The 20,141-nt window shown below is 50.4% G+C and overlaps 1 protein-coding gene across 2 annotated transcripts in view; it reads left to right on the top strand.

Moving 5' to 3' along the window:
• Positions 1–20,141, top strand: part of SHANK3 (SH3 and multiple ankyrin repeat domains 3) — a 154,491-nt gene that overhangs the window by 7,395 nt on the left and 126,955 nt on the right. For both annotated transcript variants that reach the window (XM_069033593.1, XM_069033601.1), the window contains exons 2-5: positions 8,632–8,835; positions 10,733–10,804; positions 15,249–15,357; positions 19,524–19,675. In XM_069033593.1, coding sequence (XP_068889694.1) covers positions 8,632–8,835; positions 10,733–10,804; positions 15,249–15,357; positions 19,524–19,675 — 537 coding nt within the window. The remainder of the gene's footprint in view (positions 1–8,631; positions 8,836–10,732; positions 10,805–15,248; positions 15,358–19,523; positions 19,676–20,141) is intronic.

The following is a 20,141-nucleotide window of genomic DNA, read 5'->3' as shown; positions in this document are numbered from 1 at the left end:
GAACGTGCGGGAAGGTTGACAAAACCCCAGGAATTTTTGCTGAGTCTCCTCGGATTTTTTGGGATTTCATGGAATAACTCCCCGTGGGATCTGCTCCGGGATTTGCCATCCCGCTTATTTCAAATTCCGACTTTTTTAGTGGAAAATCCCCCCTAAAATCCCTCAAATTTAGTGGAATCTCCCCAGTTTTGGATTTCTTTGCTGTCTGGTTAATCCCAGATCCCATCCCACCCTCATTCCCAGTTTTTATTGTCCCTATTCCCAGTTTTTCCAGCCTTTGGTGGTACATCCATGCAAATTTTTAATTAATTAAAAGCACCCGAGAAAGGATTCGTTAAACCTCATCCACTCCCACGCTCCAGGAATTTTGGTTTTCCATGGAAAAATTCCTCCAGCTGGGCTGTTAAAGCTCATTTTTCCGGCGGATCCCGGTTGGAATCAAACATTCCGGAGCCGCTTTTGCCCTGGATCTTCAATTACATCCCGACATTCACGGGTCACCGATTAATTAATTAACGATGGTCGATTAATTAACCAATCAGCAAACCTCAAATCCTCCCCCCTGCTCCCATCAGGGATCAATGGAAATTCCGGCTTTTTTTTTTTTTTAATCCCGTTTTTTTTTAAGGAATGAGGGAAGCCTGGAGCAACGAGCAGGACAAGGAGCGAGAATTGGGAATGATGGAATTTTTGGGACTGGGAAAAGATTTGTGGGAGGTTTTCTTGGGAATTAGGGAATGGTTTGGGTGGGAAAAGTCCTTAAAGAGCCTCAAATTCCAATGGGGAACCAGGATGATCCGAGCTCATCTGACCCCACCTGGAATTTGATAACGAAATTCCCTAAAAATTGAAAAATTCAGAATTACCCAAGCCCACTTCTCTGATTTATTAATAACCAAGAAATAGTAATTAATCATTCATTAATTAATAATTTGTTAATCATTTATTAATTAATCATTCATTAATTAATACTTCCCACCCAAATCCTCCTTCTCCTTTCCTTCCCGTTAAAACTTCGGCACCTTCCCCCTTGGAATTCCGTTGGATCCAAATCCCGATTTTATTTGTGCGTGGAACCAAATCTTATCTTTCGTTATTGAGATTTCCCATGGCCAATTCCCATTTTTCCCAGGAAAAACTTTGGAATTTTTACCCACGCCGTTCGTAATCCAGATTTTTAGTGCACGGAATCATCAAATCCTTGGTTTTTTCCCCGGAGTTTTCCCGCCTTTTTTTTTTGTGCTGTCGCATCCTAAATAACCGGATCCTCGTTTTTTGTGGGAAGTAGGAGAGAAAATTCCACAGGAACGCGGAGGAATGTGTGGGGTTTAAAGCCGAGCTCGGCATTAACGGCAGGAAAATCCCGGTTTTAACCGGATAAAGCAGGGATAGGAGGGACTATTCCCCCTCTTATTCCCTTTCCTTCCCAGCTCGGGCTTCAGGATTTTTCCTGGGAATCCGAGCGTGGAGCTGGGATTGCCTGGGAACGACCCCGCTGGGAGCGTCCAACCAATCCCGGAGGGATTGATCCGGAGGGGAGTGGTTGGATAAATTTATCAACATTCCCGGGATTTCTGTGGCTTTTAATTAAAAGCTCCGGAGCGGCCGCTTCCGGAGGCTCCCGCTGGAGCCATGGAAAACAGGGATACCCCATCCCTGGGATTTTGTCCTGTCGGAGCATCTGAGAGGACACGGAGGGAGGAGAAGGAAAGGACGGAGCTGCTGGTGGGAAAAGTTGGGAAGTTTCACTCCGGGATGGAGCGGCCGGTGAGTGCTGGAATTTCCAAGAAATTCCTGCCGGGAATTCCCGCCGGGATAGGAAGGGTGGAGAGGATGAGGAGGGAGGAATGATGTCATTCCAAGAGGTTATTCCACAGGGAAAAGGGATTTTCGGGAATGCCTTCAATGCCGGCTTTGGTGTCGAGCCTAAAGAACAACGAACGGAGCTGGGATGTTCCATGGAAAACTGGGAAATTCCATGGAAAACCGGGAAATTCCATGGAAAACCAGGAAACTCGGCAGCTTCTGGGAAAGAATTCCCGGGGAGGTTTAACCGTTGGGTTTTCCTGGGAATGTGTTTGGAATCTTGAATAAGATTGGATACAAAGGATGGGATTGATGAGAATTCCATGAATTTCTGGAAAGGCTGGGGCAGCTCCAGGGGGAAAGGAAGGAGCATGGAATTCCTGAGGATGAGTTGTGGTTTTTTGGGAAAGTCCTGAGGGAAGGAGGGAGAACATTCCAAGGTTTTTGCTTCGGTGTTAAAAATTTGGGAAGGAATTTTGGGAATAAGGAGATGTGGGGGCGAAGCCACCGGATCCAGCGGATCCTGGTGATCCTGAGGGACCGGGAGAAATCCTGGAAAATCAGTGAGAATCCTGGAAAATCAGTGAGAATCCTGGAAAATCCAGAAAAATCCTGGGAAATCCAGAGAAATCCTGGGAAAGGGCCTCGCTGGTGCTGCTTCCCAGGGAAAATTCCAGCCTCAGTCCGGTGGATCAGGGGCTGCTAGGGATGGACTGGGATGGCTTTTCCAGGGATTTTAGAGGAATTCCTGGGAGTTTTCCTGGTGTGCTTTGGAATAGGAAAAATGGGAATCCGAGAGGAACCTCGGAGCTCTCCTTTATCCCAGGGAATGACGGAGAGAATCCCACGGAAGGCCTGGGCAGGATGTGGGGAACGGATTCCCTGGAAAAGTCTGGGAGGTGGATCCAGGGAATCCCGGATCCCGCAGATCCTGGCGCTCCTGGATGGATCGGGAAAAATCCTGGAAAAGTGAGGTCAGGGCCAAGGGAATGATGCTTCCCAAGGGAAAATTCCAGCCTCGATCCGGTGGCTCAGGAGCTGCCAGGGATGGACTGGGATGGCTTTTCCAGGGAAATGTGGTGTTTGAGTTGGAATTCCTGACGGTTTTCCCGGCGTGTTTTGGAATGGGAGAAAAAGGGAATCCGAGGGGAACCTTTATCCCGGAAAAGTGCTGGAGCAAATCCCACGGGAAGCCCTGGGCAGGACGGGAACAGCAAATTCCCTGGAAAAGCCTGGGGGATCCAGGGAATGCCGGATCCTCTGGATGTGGAGGCCGAGGACATCCTGAGGGTGACAATCCCTGGCCAAGCCGGGATCACCAGCATGGAATGGACATTCCAAGCTTTTTGGGGACTTTGGGAATATCAGGGTGGCCGGGGCTGTCGGTGCTGCGGAAAGCTCGAAATTCCGGGATTTTCGGATGGACTTTTCCACCCCAAATCCCCGGGTGGGATTTAGGGATTGGCTTTTGAGGGATGACTCAACATCCAACGCCCTTCCTGATGGATCAGCCCCCGATTCCCCGGAAAATCCCAAATCCTTTGTTTTCCCGGCTCCAAGAAGGGCTGGAGCTCCAGGTGCTTCCTGGATCCTCCCTCCCACCCTTATCCCATTTTTCCTTTTGCTGGAAGCGGCTTCTCCCAGCCCGGAATTGAGCTCCGGGAGCGGCAGGGCTGGAATTTCCCTCAGGAAATGACCTAAGCCCCGAAATTCCCGATGGTTTTCCCAGTTGGCGCCTTAAACTGGTCCCAGTTTGCCTTCGGAAGGTGGAAAACTCCTGCGGATTCCTCCTCTCCTCCAGGATTGCTTTTCCCGGGATTTCTGAAAATCCCAAATCCTTCCTGGGATTGGGGTCAGGAATGATGGGAATGGGGACATCTGGCCTGTCCCAGGCTGGGACTTAGGAACTCCTGGTGGGAATTCTCATGGATATTCCCAATCCTGCACCCCTGATCCCTTCTCCCAGGAGAATTCCATGGGTTTTTCCACCCTGTGGGATCTTGGGAAGAGCTGAGGACTGGAATGATGGGAATGATGGGAATGGGGACATCCGGCCTGTCCCAGGCTGGGATTTGGGAACTCCAGGTGGGAATTCTCATGGATATTCCCAATCCTGCAGCCTTGATCCCTTCTCCCAGGAGAATCCCATGGAATTTCCCCCCCTGTGGGAGTGGGAACGCTGCTGGAATGCCTTGAAAGGAGTAACCGGGAAGAAAACCGGGATCCTTGGAGAAATCCAAACAGAATCCTTGGAGGAAAGCCGGGAACGTTCCCTGGGCCTGGATTGCGCCTGGAACTTTGTCCCAGTTTTCGGAGGAGCCGTGCCCGGATCCGTGCCCGGAGCTCTTCCTTAGGGATGGACCTGGATCCGTTGTCCTTTGTCTGGAGCCTCCGGTCACCTTTCCCTTCTTTCCCTTCCCCTTTTTCCTGTTGTTGTTTCCTGGAATTCGGGATCGCTGGAGCCGCACGCGACGGAGAAGCTCTGGATGTGCTGCCAAATTCCGGAGCAGCCCAAATTCCAGCCCCGATCCCGGATCCGCATCACTCCACCGATGAATTCCCGCACCGGGAATCCTGCTTGTCCTTCACCTTTCCCGGTTTTTTGGGGATTAACGGAGCTCTCCCTGCTTTTGGCACTTCAGTTCTCCAATAGGGAATGTGCTGGAGGGATTTTGGGAATTTTGCCTCCCTTGTGGGTTTGTAGGATTGGGATCTTTCCCGTTCCCATTCCCGAAGGAATTCTGATGGATTCCTCCACTCCGTTCCTTTGGCTGCTCCATCCTGGAGGTCAATTTTCCCATTCCTTCCATCCATTGGCTCCCAGATTCCAATGTGATCCCAGGAAATTCCCTTCTCCCCCTTTCCTGCAGTTTCTTTTCCATTTCCTTTCTCATCCATGAAGAATTCCCAGCTTTTTTCCAGCTCCTCAGGGATTGTTGAATGCCGGTTCTTTAAAGCTGGAATATTGGCTGGATCTTGTCTGGCATCCCGGCATTCCCGAGGGTTCAATCCCAAGCTTGGAATTCTTGGAGCTGTGGAGAATTTGTCCTGTTTTATTCCAGGAATTTGTGCACCTTTGGGATCCCTCCTGGATCCCAGGATGGGATTTTGGGAAGCGCCTTAAAGCTCATCCAGGGAAACATCCGCGATCTCCAGCTGCTCCAGCCTTTCCTTGGACATTCCAGGGATCCAGGGGCAGCCACAGATTCTCTGGGAATTCCAGTCCAGCCGGGAATTCCTTCCCAAGATCCCATCCCAAGCTCCCCTTTCCCACTGGGAGCCGTTCCCTGGCTCCTGTCCCAGGAATGGGGACCCAAAGCCTGGAATTTTTGGAATTCCAGCAGCCAAATTTTCCTCCTTTTCCGCACAAGCGCTCCCTTCATCCCATGGGGAATGCGGCTGGAATTCCTGCTGGGCTGGGACTCAGGGAATGCAGCGCAGATCCCTAAAAACAACCAGGATTCATCCCCTTCCCACTTCCTGGGATTTTTCTTCTCCTGATCTGGTGGGGGAGGTGGAAAAATGATCCCTGCAGGAATGTTTGGGAGCGTTCTCCAGGATTGTGTTGGAAATTGGGGATCTTCTCTGCATCCCGTGGCTTTTCCAGAGGGCAGAGGCCTCCCCTGCTCTGAGCTGCTCCCGGAACCATTCCCGAGGTTTCATTCCAGCGGATCCCAGGCTGCTCCAGCCTTTCCTTGGGCACTGCCAGGGATCCAGGGGCAGCCCCAGCTGCTCTGGGCACCCTGTGCCAGGGCCTGCCCACCCTCCCAGCCAGCAATTCCCAATTCCCAATCTCCCATCCAGCCCTGCCCTCTGGCACTGGGAAGCCATTCCCTGGCTCCTGGCCCTCCAGCCCTTGGCCCCAGCCCCTCTGCAGCTCTCCTGGAGCCCCTTTAGGCCCTGCAAGGGGCTCTCTGCTCTCCCTGGATCCTTCCCTTCTCCAGGGGAACATTCCCAGCTCTCCCAGCTTTTCCCACAGCAGAGCTGCTCCATCCCTCTGCTCATCCTGCTGCCTCTGGAATCGCTCCACGTCCTTCCAGTGCTGGGAATTCCAGGGCTGGAGCAGCTCTGCAGGTGGGATCTCACCTGGGAACAGCAGAATTCCCACTTTTCCCGCTGATCCGGCTGCTTTGGATCTCTCTGGTGGGAGAGCACCAGGAGCCAGCCGCGTTTGGAAAAGCTGATCCATAAGATCCCATTAAATCCCAGATTCTCCAAGGGCTCTGCAGGGCTCCAACCTCTCTCCAGAGCCGGGAATTTTTCCTGCTGATTCCAGAGGGAGAATCTGTTTTCCCACTTAAATAGGGAATGTTAACTTTGCCCGGAGTTTGACTCTTCCCAGAAAAATTTGGGATAAAATCTGATGGATTTAAACCTGGATCTTCCCCCAGCTGATATTTTTCCAGCAGCTCCATATTTTAATAGGAATTTAATCCGGAAAACAGGGAAAACTTCCAGCGAGGAAAACTCCTGGAGGCTGAATAAAGCGGGAATGCAGCGACATTCCCGGTTTTTTTATTCATGGAAAGGATGAGGATCCCGCTTTTCTCAGGGGGCTCGAGGAGAGCAGAGCTGGAATTTCTTTGAGGTTTTCACCTCCGGATTTCTCTCCCTTGGCCGCTTTTCCTTGGATTCCAGGATGTGATGGAATTTGACCTCAGTCTGCCGGACAAATTCCAGGCTGGATGTCAGGTTGGAATCAGCAGGAATTTCCCCATGGAAAGGGTGCTCAGGCCTTGGAAGTGCCCAGGGAGGTTTGGAGTCGCCATCCCTGGAGGTGTCCAAGGAATTCCTGGAATTCCACTCAGGGCTTTGCCAGGGATCTGGCCCAGCTTGGATTGGTGACCTTGGAATTCTTTTCCAACCTCAACGATCCCAGGATTCCATGAGTCCCAGGCCTTGGCATTAAATGAAGTCGGGATTTGTGGATCCTGCTGATCCCTGTCCTCCTCCTGCTCCCGTGGGAGCTCCAGATCCTTTGGAGCCGCTGGAAATTTGGGAATGTGGCATTGGATCGATGTCAATCCAAGGCTGTGTCCAGCGTCTCCGTGGACAGGGAATGTTGTGTGGATCTGTGATATCCCTCGGCATTATTCCATGGAAAAGGGGGAATGACAGGGATGAGCAGGGAAAACCTGGAAAAACTGGGAAGTTTCTGCTGGAAGAGCACAGGGCAGGGGTGGGAATTTGCTTTGCCTTCCAAAAATTGGGAATATTTACTGGGATTGAGGGGATTTGGGATGAATCCCTCAATCCAAACCCAGCGCCGCCTTCTCTTCCTGAGGGAAGGAATCCACAGTGGGAACATCCAAAGGATTTGGGATATTATTTGTTCTAAAATCAAAAAACTCGGGAATTCCTCATCTTCCATAGGTTTGACCCTCCCTGAATCCCACAAAATCCCAGATCCTATCCTTCCTTCCCTCTTCCCCCCTTCACACAGCCCCAGCCATGGCGAACCCCGTGGATTCCCCTTTTATCCCTGTGTTTGCCACTGGATTTCCCTCTGGAATTCACAGTGGGAACATCCAATTTTTTCAGTTTTTATAATTGAAAAAAACTAGGAAAACTTGGGAATTCCTCCCTGAATCCTACAAAATCCCTAATCCCATCCTTCCCTCTTCCCCAGTTCCCACAGTCCCAGCCATGGCGAACCCCGTGGATTCCCCTTTTATCCCTGTATTTGCCGCTGGATTTCCCTCTGGAATTCACGGTGGCAACATCCCATTTTTTGGAGGTTTTCCATTTATTAGGCCAGAAAAACTCGGGAATTCCTCATTTCCCATAGGTTTGACCTCCCTAAATCCCACAAAATCCCAAATCCCATCCTTCCCTCCCTCTTTCCTGCCATTCCCACGGATAACACAGTGAATTCCTGCCGTCTCCCGCTCCCGCTGACACCGGGTCCCATTCCCATTGACGCCGGGTCCCACTCCCGCTGACGCCGAGTCCCACTCCCGCTGACACCGGGTCCCGTTCCCACTGACACCGGGTCCCATTCCCGCTGACACCGGGGCCCATTCCCACTGACACCGGGTCTCGTTCCCGCTGACACCGGGTCCCATTCCCGCTGACACCAGATCCCACTCCCGCTGACACCGGGTCCCATTCTGGTTGACACCGGGTCCCATTCCCGCTGACACCGGGTCCCGCTCCCGTTGACGCTGGGTCCCATTCTGGTTGACACTGGGCCCCATTCCCGCTGACACTGGGTCCCATTCCGGTTGACACCGGGTCCCATTCCCGCTGACACCGGGTCCCATTCTGGTTGACACCGGGTCCCGTTCCCGCTGACACCGAGTCCCATTCCCGCTGACACCGGGGCCCATTCCCATTGATGCCGGGTCCCATTCTGGTTGACACCGGGTCCCATTCCCACTGACACCGGGTCCCGTTCCCGCTGATACCGGGTCCCATTCCCATTGACACCGGGTCCCGTTCCCGCTGATACCGGGTCCCATTCCCATTGACACCGGGTCCCATTCCCGCTGACGCCGGGTCCCATTCCGGTTGACGCCGGGTCCCACTCCCTCTGACACCGGGTCCCATTCCCGCTGACGCCAGGTCCCATTCCAGTTGACGCCAGGTCCCATTCCCGCTGATGCCGGGTCCCGTTCCCGCTGACACCGGGTCCCATTCCGGTTGATGCCGGGTCCCACTCCCGCTGACACCGGGTCCCGTTCCCATTGACACTGGGTCCCATTCCCGCTGACACCGGGTCCCGTTCCCATTGACACCGGGTCCCGTTCCCATTGACATCGGGTCCCATTCCTGCTGACAGCGGGTCCCATTCCCGCTGACACCGGGTTCCGTGTGCGTTCCCAGAAGTGTCTCCGGCTGAATCCCGACGTTCCCGTGTGGGTGTCCAAGCAGCGCATCCTGTGCACGCTCAACCACAGCCTCAAGGATGTGCTCAACTACGGCCTCTTCCAGCCGCCCTTCAACGGCCGCGCCGGGAAGTTCCTGGACGAGGAGCGGCTGCTGCGGGAATATCCCCTGAACCCCGACACGCCCGTGCCCTACCTGGAGGTGAGAGCCGCGGAGCCGCTCCCGCTCGGGGCCTTGCCTTGGATTTGGGGGGTTCGGATTGGTTTGGTTTGGTTGATTTTCATTTCATTTCATTTCATTTCATTTCATTTCATTTCATTTCATTTCATTTCATTTCATTTCATTTTTTAAAATTTATTTTATTTATTTTATTTTATTTTATTTTCATTTTTTAATTTTTATTGTTGTATTTTTTTAATTTTTCTTCTAATTTTTATTTTACTTGATTTTACTTGATTTATTTTATTTTGCTTTATTTTATTTTTATTTTATGTCATTGTATATTTATCTTATGTTGGTTATTTAAATTTTATTTTCATTTTATTTTATTTTGCTTTATTTTATTTTATTTTCATTTAATTTTTATTTTATTTTCATTTAATTTTTATTTTTATTTTATTTTTAATTTTTATTTTTATTTTACCTTATTTTATTTTATTTTGTGTAATTTAATTTAATTTAATTTCTATTGTATTTTGTTTTACTTTGTTCACTTTTTAAAAATTAATTAAATTAAATTAAATTTTGTTTTATTTTGTTTTATTTTCTTTCATTTTAATTAATTAAATTAAATTAAAATTAAATTTGTTTTGTTTTATTTTGTTTTCTTTTCTTTTAATTAATTTATTTTAAATTAAATTTTAATTTAATGTAATTTTAATTTTATTTTATTTCATTTCATTTTGTTTTATTTTGTCTTGTTCTATTTTAATTTATTTTTCTTTTCTTTTCTTTTCTTTTCTTTTCTTTTCTTTTCTTTTCTTTTCTTTTCTTTTCTTTTCTTTTCTTTTCTTTTCTTTTCTTTTCTTTTCTTTTCTTTTCACTATTTTATTTTATTTTATTTTATTTTATTTTATTTTATTTTATTTTATTTTATTTTATTTTATTTATTTTTTTATTTTATTTTGTTTTGTTTTATTTCATTTCATTTCACCTTTATCTCATATCTTCTCTCCCGTCTTCTCTTCATCTCTTATCTCTAACCTTTCATCTTCATTTTTAATCTTTATCTTTCATCTTTACCTCTCATATCGCACATCCATCTCTTATCTTTATTGCATATCTGATCCTTATCGCTTATCTCATCTCGCTTTATCTCTTATCTTTAATCTGCATCTTTCCTCTTTATCTTTTACCCCATCTTTTATCTTCAGATCCTGCCTTCACCTCTCCTCTCTTATCTTTATCTCTTACCTCTTATCTTTCACCTGAATTTTTCATCTTCATCTCTTATCTCTTACATCTTATGTCTTATCTCTTGTCTCACTCTTGTCTTTATCTCTTCTCTTTGTATCTATCTTTTCTCTTATCATCTCCTATCTCCTATCTCCTATCTCCTATCTCCTATCTCTTTTCTCTTTTCTCTTTTCTCTTTCCTCTTTTCTCTTTTATCTCTCATTGCTTATATCTCTGCCAACCCCTTATCTCTTATCTCTTATCATCTCTTATCATCTCTTATCATCTCTTATCATCTCTTATCATCTCTTCTCTTATCTCTTTTCTCTTTTCTCTCTTATCTCTTTTCTCTCTTTTTTCTCTTTTCTCTTTTCTCTTTTCTTTTTTCTCTTTTCTCTTTTCTCTTTTCGCTTATCTCTCATTGCTTATATCTCTACCAACCCCTTATCTCTTATCTCTTATCTCTTATCTCTTATCTCTTATCTCTTATCTCTTATCTCTTATCTCTTATCTCTCATCTTATCTCTCATCTCATCTCTCATCTCTCATCTCTCATCTCTCATCTCTCATCTCTCATCTCTTATCATATCTTATCTCTTATCTCTTCTCTCTCTTTTTTCTCTTATCTCTCATTGCTTATATCTCTGCCAACCCCTTATCTCTTATTGTCTCTTATCTCTTATCTCTCCCCTTATCTCCGCAGTTCCGCTACAAGCGCCGCGTGTACTCGCAGCCGCTGCTCGATGACAAGCAGTTCGCCAAGCTCCACACCAAGGTAATTCCCACGGAATTCCCGCGGAATCCCCCCACAATTCCCGTGGAATTCTCCCGCAATTCCGGGCTATCCCGAGCAATCCCAGCATTCCCAGGACATTCCCAGGGATTGCATCCCGCGCCTGCTGAAATCCGGGATCACGGATTCATTCCCGCCAGGAATTGCGCCTGGAGAGCCTCAATGGGCTCATCCCCGCCCTGCTTTATTCCCAGGGTTTTTCCCAGATTTTTCCCAGCTTTTCCAGGCCCTGATTCCCTGCCCGAATCCCGAAATCCATTGGAAAATGCTCCCGGTCTCGCTCACGTCGGGGTTATCCCGAAATGAACTCCGAAGGGATCATGGGGATGTTCGGAAAACCGGGATTCAAGGGGGGTGTCCTGGGATGGAAAAGCTCCTGAAATCCCGGGATTCCGTGGCCCGGCTTGGGAATTCCGGATCCCCTCTCCCGCTGCCTTTCCCTCGGATGGAATTCCAGCATCCCATAAAAAATCCAGGCATGGGAATTGTGGGAAGGTCGGGAATTTTTCGGATGCCGGCAGCTCCGCGGAGACTTTGGAATTTCCCAGGAAGCTGGAGTGGGAAAGGAGGGAAGGGGAGGCCTGGAGAGGCTCCTGGGAATGGGAAGGTGCCACGAGTTTTTGGGATCTGCTTTAGGATGGGAGTGGGATCGGCTGGGCTCTGCTGCTGCTGCTTCCCAGAATTCCCTGTGAGGGACAATGGAGGAGCCCCTTCCATGGATTTACGGTGTTCCGGTGCTTTTCCGGAGCCTGTGGAATTTTGGGAAGGAGCTTCCCCTTTTCCCTTTTCCCTTTTTGTTTCCCTTTCCCCTTTTTTTCCCTTTTTCCTCTCTTCCCTTTTCCCATTTTCCTTTTCCTTGGGAAGGAGCCTTCCTTTTTCCCTTTTTCCCTTTTTCCCTTTTTCCTCTTTCCCTTCTTCCTTTTCCTTTTCCTTTTCCTTTTCCTTTTCCTTTTCCTTTTCCTTTTCCTTTCCCTTTCCCTTTTCCTTTTCCTTTTCCTTTTCCTTTTCCTTTTCCTTTTCCTTTTCCTTTTCCTTTTCCTTTTCCTTTCCCTTTCCCTTTTCCTTTCCCTTTCCCTTTCCCTTTCCCTTTTCCTTTTCCTTTTCCTTTTCCTTTTCCTTTTCCCTTTTCCCCTTTTCCTTTTTCCTTTTCCCTTTCCCATTCCCTTTTTGTTTCCCTTTTCCCTTTCCCCTTTTCCCATTCCCCTTTTCCTTGGGCTGCTGCTTTTCCAGAGCCTGGGGGATTTTGGGAAGGAGCTTTCCCCTTTTCCTTTCCCTTTCCCTTTTCCCATTTCCTTTTTTTCCCCTTTTCCCATTTTCCTTTTCCTTGGGAAGGAGCTTTTCCAGAGCCTGTGGATGTTTGGGAAGGAGCTTTTCCCATTCCCTTTCCCTTTTCCCTTGTCCCCCTTTTCCCATTTCCTTTTTTCCCCCTTTCCCCTCTTCCCTTTTCCCATTTTCCTTTTCCTTGAGAAGGAGCTTTTCCTTTTCCTTTTTCTTTCTCCCTTTTTCCCTTTTCCCTTTTCCTTTTCCTTTTCCCATTTTCCCTTTTCCCTTTTCCCTTTTCCTTTTCCCTTTTTCCCTTTTCCCTTTTCCCTTTTCCTTGGGCTGCTGCTTTTCCAGACCCCATGGATGTATCGGAAGGAGCTTTTCCTTTCTCTTTTCCCTTTCCCTTTCCCCTTCTTTTTTCCCTTTTCCCTTTTCCCTTTTCCCTTTTCCCTTTTTCCCTTTTTCCCTTTTTCCTTTCCCTTTCCCTTTTCGTTTCCCTTTCCCCTTTTCCTTTTTTTCCCCTTTTTCCCCTCTTCCCTTTTCCCCTTTCCTTGAGCTGCTGCTCTTCCCGAGCCCGTGGGATTTTGGGAATGCCGGATAGGATCGGCAAGGCCTCAAAGGCACAATTCCAGTAGGGATAAGCGCCGATCCGTCCTCATTCCGTGCCCGTTGGAGCGACGCCGAGCGGCCTCGGGACAGCGGGCACGGATCGACATTTCTCGGGAAAGGGTGGGATTGGAGCAGCTCCGGCAGCCGGATCCAGAGGGAAGCGGCAGCAGGGATGGGCTCCTGGCTGGCACGGGGACACCGGGACACCCGGAGGGCCTCGGGAACGGTACCGGATCCGGGGGAACATCGGGATAACGGCCGGGGGTCGTTCTGGGATTCCGGGATAATGGAGCCGGGAATGGGATGCTCCAGGGAATGGCTGGGAATCCAGCACAGAGATTCCACAGGGTTTGGATGCTGGGGAATTCCCGCTTCGGTTCCTGGGGAATTCGGGGGGTTCCGGCTTGGATTTCTGGGAATTTCTGCTTCTCTGGGAATTTCTGCTTCAGTTCCTGGGGCTTTTCTCCTTCAAATCCCAGGAATTTCTGCTTCAGTTCCTGGGAAATTCCTGCTGCAGTTTCTGGGAATTTCTGCTTCAAATCCTGGGAATTTCTGGGTCAGCTCCCGGAGCCGTCCGGCTTCAGTTTCTGGGAAGTTCCTACTTTGGTTTTTGGGGAATTTCTGCTTCAAATCCTGGGAATTTCTGTTTCAGTTCCATTTCTGCTTCAATTTCTTGGAGTTTCTGCTTTGGTTTCTTGGGAATTTCTGCTTCAGTTTTTGGGAATTTCTTCTTCAAATCCTGGGAATTTCTGCTTCGGTTTTTTGGGAATTTCTGCTTCAGCTCCTGGGGGGATTTCTGTCTCAAATCCTGGGAATTTCTGCTTCAGTTTCTCGGAGTTCATGCTTTGGTTTCTTGGGAATTTCTGCTTCAGTTTCTGGGGAATTTTTGCTTCAAATCCTGGGAATTTCTCCTTCGGTTTCTGGGAATTTCTGCTTTTCTATGTGTTTAATACTGAGGTTTTCCTTGTAAAACCTGGGATTCGTGGCTCTGTCTGGTTCCTCGGGCAGGGAAATGTTGGATTTTATGGGATTTAAAGGGCTGGACAGGATTGACGGGATTGTGGGACATCCCGAGGCTCTGGAATATCTGGAATCTCGCAGCCTCTGGATGGTGTCACTCGAATCAAAGCAAAGCCGGAAAACTTTCCGAGTTTAGAGTCCATGATTCCCGGTGCCATGGCTCCAGAGATTCCCACCGGGACGAGTTGTCCAATTCCAGAGGCCAGGAACGGCTCCGTGTTTTCCTGCCATGCCGGGAAATCCATAATTTCCCGTTTCTGTGGGATCAATGAATCCATTTGCTGCTGCCCGGGAGCGGGAGGCGGATCCATGGATCTTCTCCGGCCTCTCCCAGCTCCAAGGGCACGGCCGGCCTTAATTCCAGTTCTTTGGAGCAAACCGGAGCCTGGGAGAGGATCTCATTTTCCCTGGATTTCTGGGAAGAGCAGCGGGAAGGGGCTGGGCTGTGATCCCGCTTTTCCGGCGCCCATCCTGCCAGGAATAACGAGCAGAAGGTTTTTATTCCGGGGGCACCTGAAAATATTGGAAAACCTGGCCCAGAATTCCTGGAGTTCTTGAAAGAATGGGATCTCGTTCCTTGCCCACTGGGGTTTTGGGAAAGGAATTCCTGGGCTGGGGAAGGAACACGAGATTCCTTCTTTTCTCCGATTCCTCGGTGGGAATTCCCTCATTTAATTCCTTCCCTTCCCATTTCGGAGGGAGAAGCTTTTCCCCTCTCAGTTCCCACTCCATGAGTTTTTCCCCTCTGGAGGGTTTGGATTTTCCCAGTGCTGCCAGAAGCTCCTGGAGCTCTCTTGGGAAAAATCCTCCCTCTTCCAACTCCTGGAAATAGGGAAAAATGCCCTCAACTTTCCCAGGAATCGCCTGCCAGGCTCCCTAAAAATGATCATTTTTCCATATGGAATTAAGGAGGGAAATGCTGGAATAGGAGTTTTTCCCTGGATTTCAAATCCAGCTTCAACTTCACCCTTTGCTTGGAGCTTTTCCCAAATTTTTCCCTCGGCTCCCAACATTTCTGCTGCGTCAGATTTTCCAGGACCTTTCCCAAAGCCGGATTTTGCAAGGTGGGGTTGGAATAAGCTGCCCAAAAAAATTCCTCCGAGGAAAAGTCTGGAAATCTGGGAATGTGGGAGCTGGGATTTTCACACCGGAGCCATTCCTGCCTCCACAATTCCCAGAATTCAGGAATTTAATAATGACCTCATCAAGCCGAGCTTCCCAAAGTGGAAAAAACCCAGGAAAACTCCCAACAATTCGGGAATTAAAGGCAAATCTTTGGGAATTCAGGCTTGGGAGAGCAAAATTCCATCTTTGGGATAGAGGGGGAACCGGAAGTTGGAATTCCCATGGGATGTTCCAGCAATCCCGGTTTGAGGAGACGACGGAAGGACAATTTTCCGTGTGGATTTGCGGCACATCCTCACAGGATTTGATCCCGTTATCCCGATTTTTTTGTTTCGATTTTTCGGGATGGGGAAGTTTCCCTGGTGGATTTTTGGGGATGTTAATGGTGGTTTTTTTTTCCCGGATCCAGGCGAATCTGAAGAAATTCATGGAATACGTGCAGATGCTGAACTCGGAGAAGGTCTGCAGGCTGCTGGAAAAGGGGCTGGATCCCAACTTCCACGATCCCGACACCGGAGGTGAGTTCCGCCTTTTCCTCTGGATTCGGGAGCACTTCAGGACCCGCAGTGGAAGGATCAGCTCAACATTCCCTCTTCCTTCCCGGAATTCCTCCAGGATTTCCTCTGGAAGTGTTTTCCGCGCTCTCCCGGTTGTTTTTTGGGGGGGGGTTTACGGCACAATTCCCACTTTTCGGGGGATTTTGGGAATGTGGCATTCCTCAGGGACAGCTCTTCCCTTCCCAGTCCCTGCTGGGGTTCACTGGGATGGGATCCCATGTTATTCCTGTGGGATGGAGGGTTTGGGATGTTTTCCCTTCCCATTCCCGTGTTGTTTCCAATCCCGGCCTTTTCCGACTGCTGTTGGATGGAGGAGTTGGAATCTCTCAGCAATTCCTGGATTGGGAGCTTCGGGGTTTTTTGGGAACGTTGTTTTGCTTCCCGTGGATTTCCTGGGAAGCCTGGGCTGGATGCTGGAAGAGGAGGGTGGGAATGAGCTGGGAATGAGCTGGGAATGGGCTGGGAATGAGCCGGGAATGAGCTGGGAATGTGCTGCTCCGCTCCAGCTCCATCCCTGGCCAGCAGAATTCCATGGAACCTGAGCATTCCCAAAGTTCTGTCTGTGAGATGCATCCCGCAGGATCCCCGGCTGCTCCTCGCAGTTCTGGGATTGCTCCAAGAATTCCCCCATCCCATCCCATCCCATCCCATCCCATCCCATCCCATCCCATCCCATCCCATCCTTGTGGAACCTGATCCGGGATTTGCTTTTCCTTTGGGATAACGGGAACAACCTTGGAGCTCCCGACACAAATTCCATCTTAAAAAGTGGAATGGGGACCCAAAGCCTGGAATTTTTGGAATTCCAGCAGCCAAATTTTCCTCCTTTTCCGCACAAGCACTCCCTTCATCCCATGGGGAATGCGGCTGGAATTCCTGCTGGGCTGGGACTCAGGGAATGCAGCGCAGATCCCTAAAAACAACCAGGATTCATCCCCTTCCCACTTCCTGGGATTTTTCTTCTCCTGATCTGGTGGGGGAGGTGGAAAAATGATCCCTGCAGGAATGTTTGGGAGCGTTCTCCAGGATTGTGTTGGAAATTGGGGATCTTCTCCGCATCCCGTGGCTTTTCCAGAGGGCAGAGGCCTCCCCTGCTCTGAGCTGCTCCCGGAACCATTCCCGAGGTTTCATTCCAGCGGATCCCAGGCTGCTCCAGCCTGGCCTTGGGCACTGCCAGGGATCCAGGGGCAGCCCCAGCTGCTCTGGGCACCCTGTGCCAGGGCCTGCCCACCCTCCCAGCCAGCAATTCCCAATTCCCAATCTCCCATCCAGCCCTGCCCTCTGGCACTGGGAAGCCATTCCCTGGCTCCTGGCCCTCCAGCCCTTGGCCCCAGTCCCTCTGCAGCTCTCCTGGAGCCCCTTTAGGCCCTGCAAGGGGCTCTCAGCTCTCCCTGGAGCCTTCCCTTCTCCAGGGGAACATTCCCAGTTTTCCCAGCCTGCCTCCCCATCCCTTTCCCTCCCCCATTCCCGATTCCTGCTGCAATTTTTCCCCACATTATTTTCGGGATTTTGCTGCGTGGCCAAGAATCCTTTGTAATTCCAACGTTTTCCTGGGCTCTTCTCCCTCTCCTGCTGCTCCTCATTAAATATCCCAAGAATTTTTTCCCCCCTCTTTTCTCCGGCAAAACCATCCCTGGGGTTTGCCTTTAATTTCAGAACAACGGAAAATTCTCCCGGATCCGTTTTTTTGGGATTTTTTTTCCCACTTTCTCAGTGTCTCCACAGGAAGCAACTGTGAAGTTCTGGAGCTTTTTCATCCCTTTCAAAGCCAGGGAATCTTTCCTGGAATATCTGCCCTGGAATAGCTGAAATGGGAACGGCAGCAAATGGGGCCGGCTGTGCTTCCCAAAGTGGATTTTCCCTATTTTTCCATCCAAGCAGAGCCTGGACAATGGGAATAAATCCTTGGAACAGTTTAAAACCTCCCCCCAAATCCATTTAAATGAAGATTCCCAAAGTTCGGAATGCCCTTGGGATCAGCTCAGGGTGTCCCACAAAGCTCAGGGGATTTTTAGGCTCATCCCAGTTATTCCCAGTCCCCTTAATGGGATTAAATTCTGCAGGAAAACACTTTCTCCAAGCGGGAATGGTTCATCCCGGTTATTCCCAGTCCGTGAATGGGATTATTCCCTGCAGGAATGCATTTTTCCAAGCAGGGAAGCTCCCAGTTTTCCATGGGGAGCTGCCTCTGGAGCCGCTCCCGCTTTGCAGCATGACGCGGCACTTCCCAGCCCTTGGAAAACTCAAGGTGTTCCCTGGAATTAAACACAGAAATCCTGGAATTCCAGAGTTTGGAAAAGCCCTCTCGGAGCAGATCCCATGGGGAGTTATTCCATGAAATCCCAAAAAATCCGAGGAGACTCAGCAAAAATTCCTGGGGTTTTGTCAACCTTCCCGCACGTTCCGTCTCAGCAGAGGACAGAAAACTCGGCCTGGGAATGGGATCCGTGAGGCAGCGAATTCCAAATGGATTTCCCAGTAATAGCAGGGGGTGGGGGAGGAAAAGGAGGGAACGGTGGAGGAAAATCCATGGAAAAGGGGAGAGGAATGAGCCCAATCCAGCTCCAGCTCAGCTGCCCTCGGAGCAGCGATCCCGGAATTCATCCCAACAACGAGTGGGAGAAGCTCCAGATGTTCCAGGGGCTGGGAACGCCCGTGGTGCTCTCGGAGAATGCCAGAATTCCAGGATCAGTGAGGTTGGGAAAGAATTCCAAGGTCACCAATCCAAGCTGGGCCCGATCCCAGCCCTGAGAGCCACATCCCGGAATTCCTTGGACACCTGCAGGGATGGGGACTCCAAACCTCCCTGGGCAGTTCCAAGGCCTGAGCGCCCTTTCCATGGGGAAATTCCCAAATCTCGCCCTGCCCCTCCCCCGGCGCAGCCCGAGGCCGTTCCCTCTTTTCCCGGGCTCATTCCCACAGCAGATCCCGATCCCCGCTGCCTCCGGGCAGGAGCTGTGCAGAGCCATGAGGCCATTCCCGATCCCTGCCTGGCTCCCAGCAAAGCTCCCCCGGCCCCGATCCCGGGGCAGATCCCGCTTTTCCCGGGCTCTCCCTGCACGGATCCCTGGCAGCCCCTGCCCAGCCCGGGGGGGCTCGCGGGCCCTTCCCGAGGCACTGCCAGCATTCCGTGGGCAAGGATTCCCGAATTCCAGGATCCCGGCGTGCTGTGGCTGGGAAGGACCTCAAAGCCCATCCCGAAGGTGCCCCCGGAGCCTCCTTTGCTCCAGGCTGAGCCCCTTCCCGGCCCCCCCAGGAGTTTTCCAGGAGTTTTCCAGCCCCTTCCCAGCTCCCCCAGGACTTTTCCAGCCCCTTCCTGGTTCCCCCAGCAGTTTTCCGGCCCTTTCCCACCCCCCTCAGGAGTTTTCCAGCCCCTTCCCAGCTCCGCTCCCTTCCCTGGCCTCGCTCCAGCTGAGTCCTTATCCCGAGGATCCAGAACTTCCCCATGGAATGTGCAAAGTCTTCTCCTGCTGCTTCTTTCCTGCTCTGGATCCCAGAAATTCCTGAATTCCCTCATTAATTGCCAATCCCTTTTCCATGATTTCCTACTGGGACAAACCGGCCACGGAATTCCAGCCTTTTCTTCTTCCCTTTGTGTCCATGGGGTGTCCACACCCAATCCCATGGAATTCCTTACATTTTGGGCACTTTCCTTCCCACTCCCCTCTGGGAATCCCATCTACATCCCAAGGGACCTGGAATTCACGGGATACCCAGCAGGATTTGTGGGATTTGGAGCAGTGACCTCAAGGAAAGTCAGGAGCATCCAGAGATTTCTCCTGATTGGGATCCCCCTTTATCCTGGGATGAGCCTTTTTTCATTCCCAAGGGGTCGAGAAGAATCCATGGATTCACAGATCCTATTCCCAAGATATTTTGGGTGCTTTGCCACCTAATCCCAGAATTTTCCATCCAATTCCCATTCCCGCTCCTCAGGAGATCTTTGGGAACACCTGGAAGGGAGCAGCTCCCACATTTGGCCTCCACAGTGCTCCCGTTCCAACGGAGCCGATCCCAAACCCCCGTGGAGATGTCCGTGGGCACTTCCAGCTGGAATCCCATTGAGAGACGTTCCCATGGATGTGATGGACATTCCACGGATCTCCCACATTCCCGTGTCCTTCCAGAGTGTCCCCTGACGGCGGCGGCCCAGCTGGAGCTCAGCGCTGACATGATCAAAGCCCTCCGGAACGGCGGAGCCCACCTGGATTTCCGGACCCGGGAGGGAATGACGGCGCTCCACAAAGCCGTGAGGTGTCGGAATCACTCGGCCCTGCTGGTCAGTGGTGGGATTTTCCTTCCTCATTCCTGCTTTTCCTTCCTCATCCTTTCCTCATCCTTTCCTCATCCTTTCCTCATCCTTTCCTCATCCTTTCCTTTCCTCATCCTTCCCTTCCCTTCCCTTCCCTTCCCTTCCCTTCCCTTCCCTTCCCTTCCCTTCCCTTCCCTTCCCTTCCCTTCCCTTCCCTTCCCTTCCCTTCCCTTCCCTTCCCTTCCCTTCCCTTCCCTTCCCTTCCCTTCCCTTCCCTTCCCTTCCCTTCCCTTCCCTTCCCTTCCCTTCCCTTCCCTTCCCTTCCCTTCCCTTCCCTTCCCTTCCCTTCCCTTCCCTTCCCTTCCCTTCCCTTCCCTTCCCTTCCCTTCCCTTCCCTTCCCTTCCCTTCCCTTCCCTTCCCTTCCCTTCCCTTCCCTTCCCTTCCCTTCCCTTCCCTTCCCTTCCCTTCCCTTCCCTTCCCTTCCCTTCCCTT

Source organism: Aphelocoma coerulescens, chromosome 1A (genome assembly GCF_041296385.1).
Source record: "Aphelocoma coerulescens isolate FSJ_1873_10779 chromosome 1A, UR_Acoe_1.0, whole genome shotgun sequence".
NCBI classification, from domain to species: Eukaryota; Metazoa; Chordata; class Aves; order Passeriformes; family Corvidae; genus Aphelocoma; species Aphelocoma coerulescens.
The sequence above is the reverse complement of the archived record's forward strand: the minus strand, read 5'-3'. Positions and strand labels throughout refer to the sequence as shown.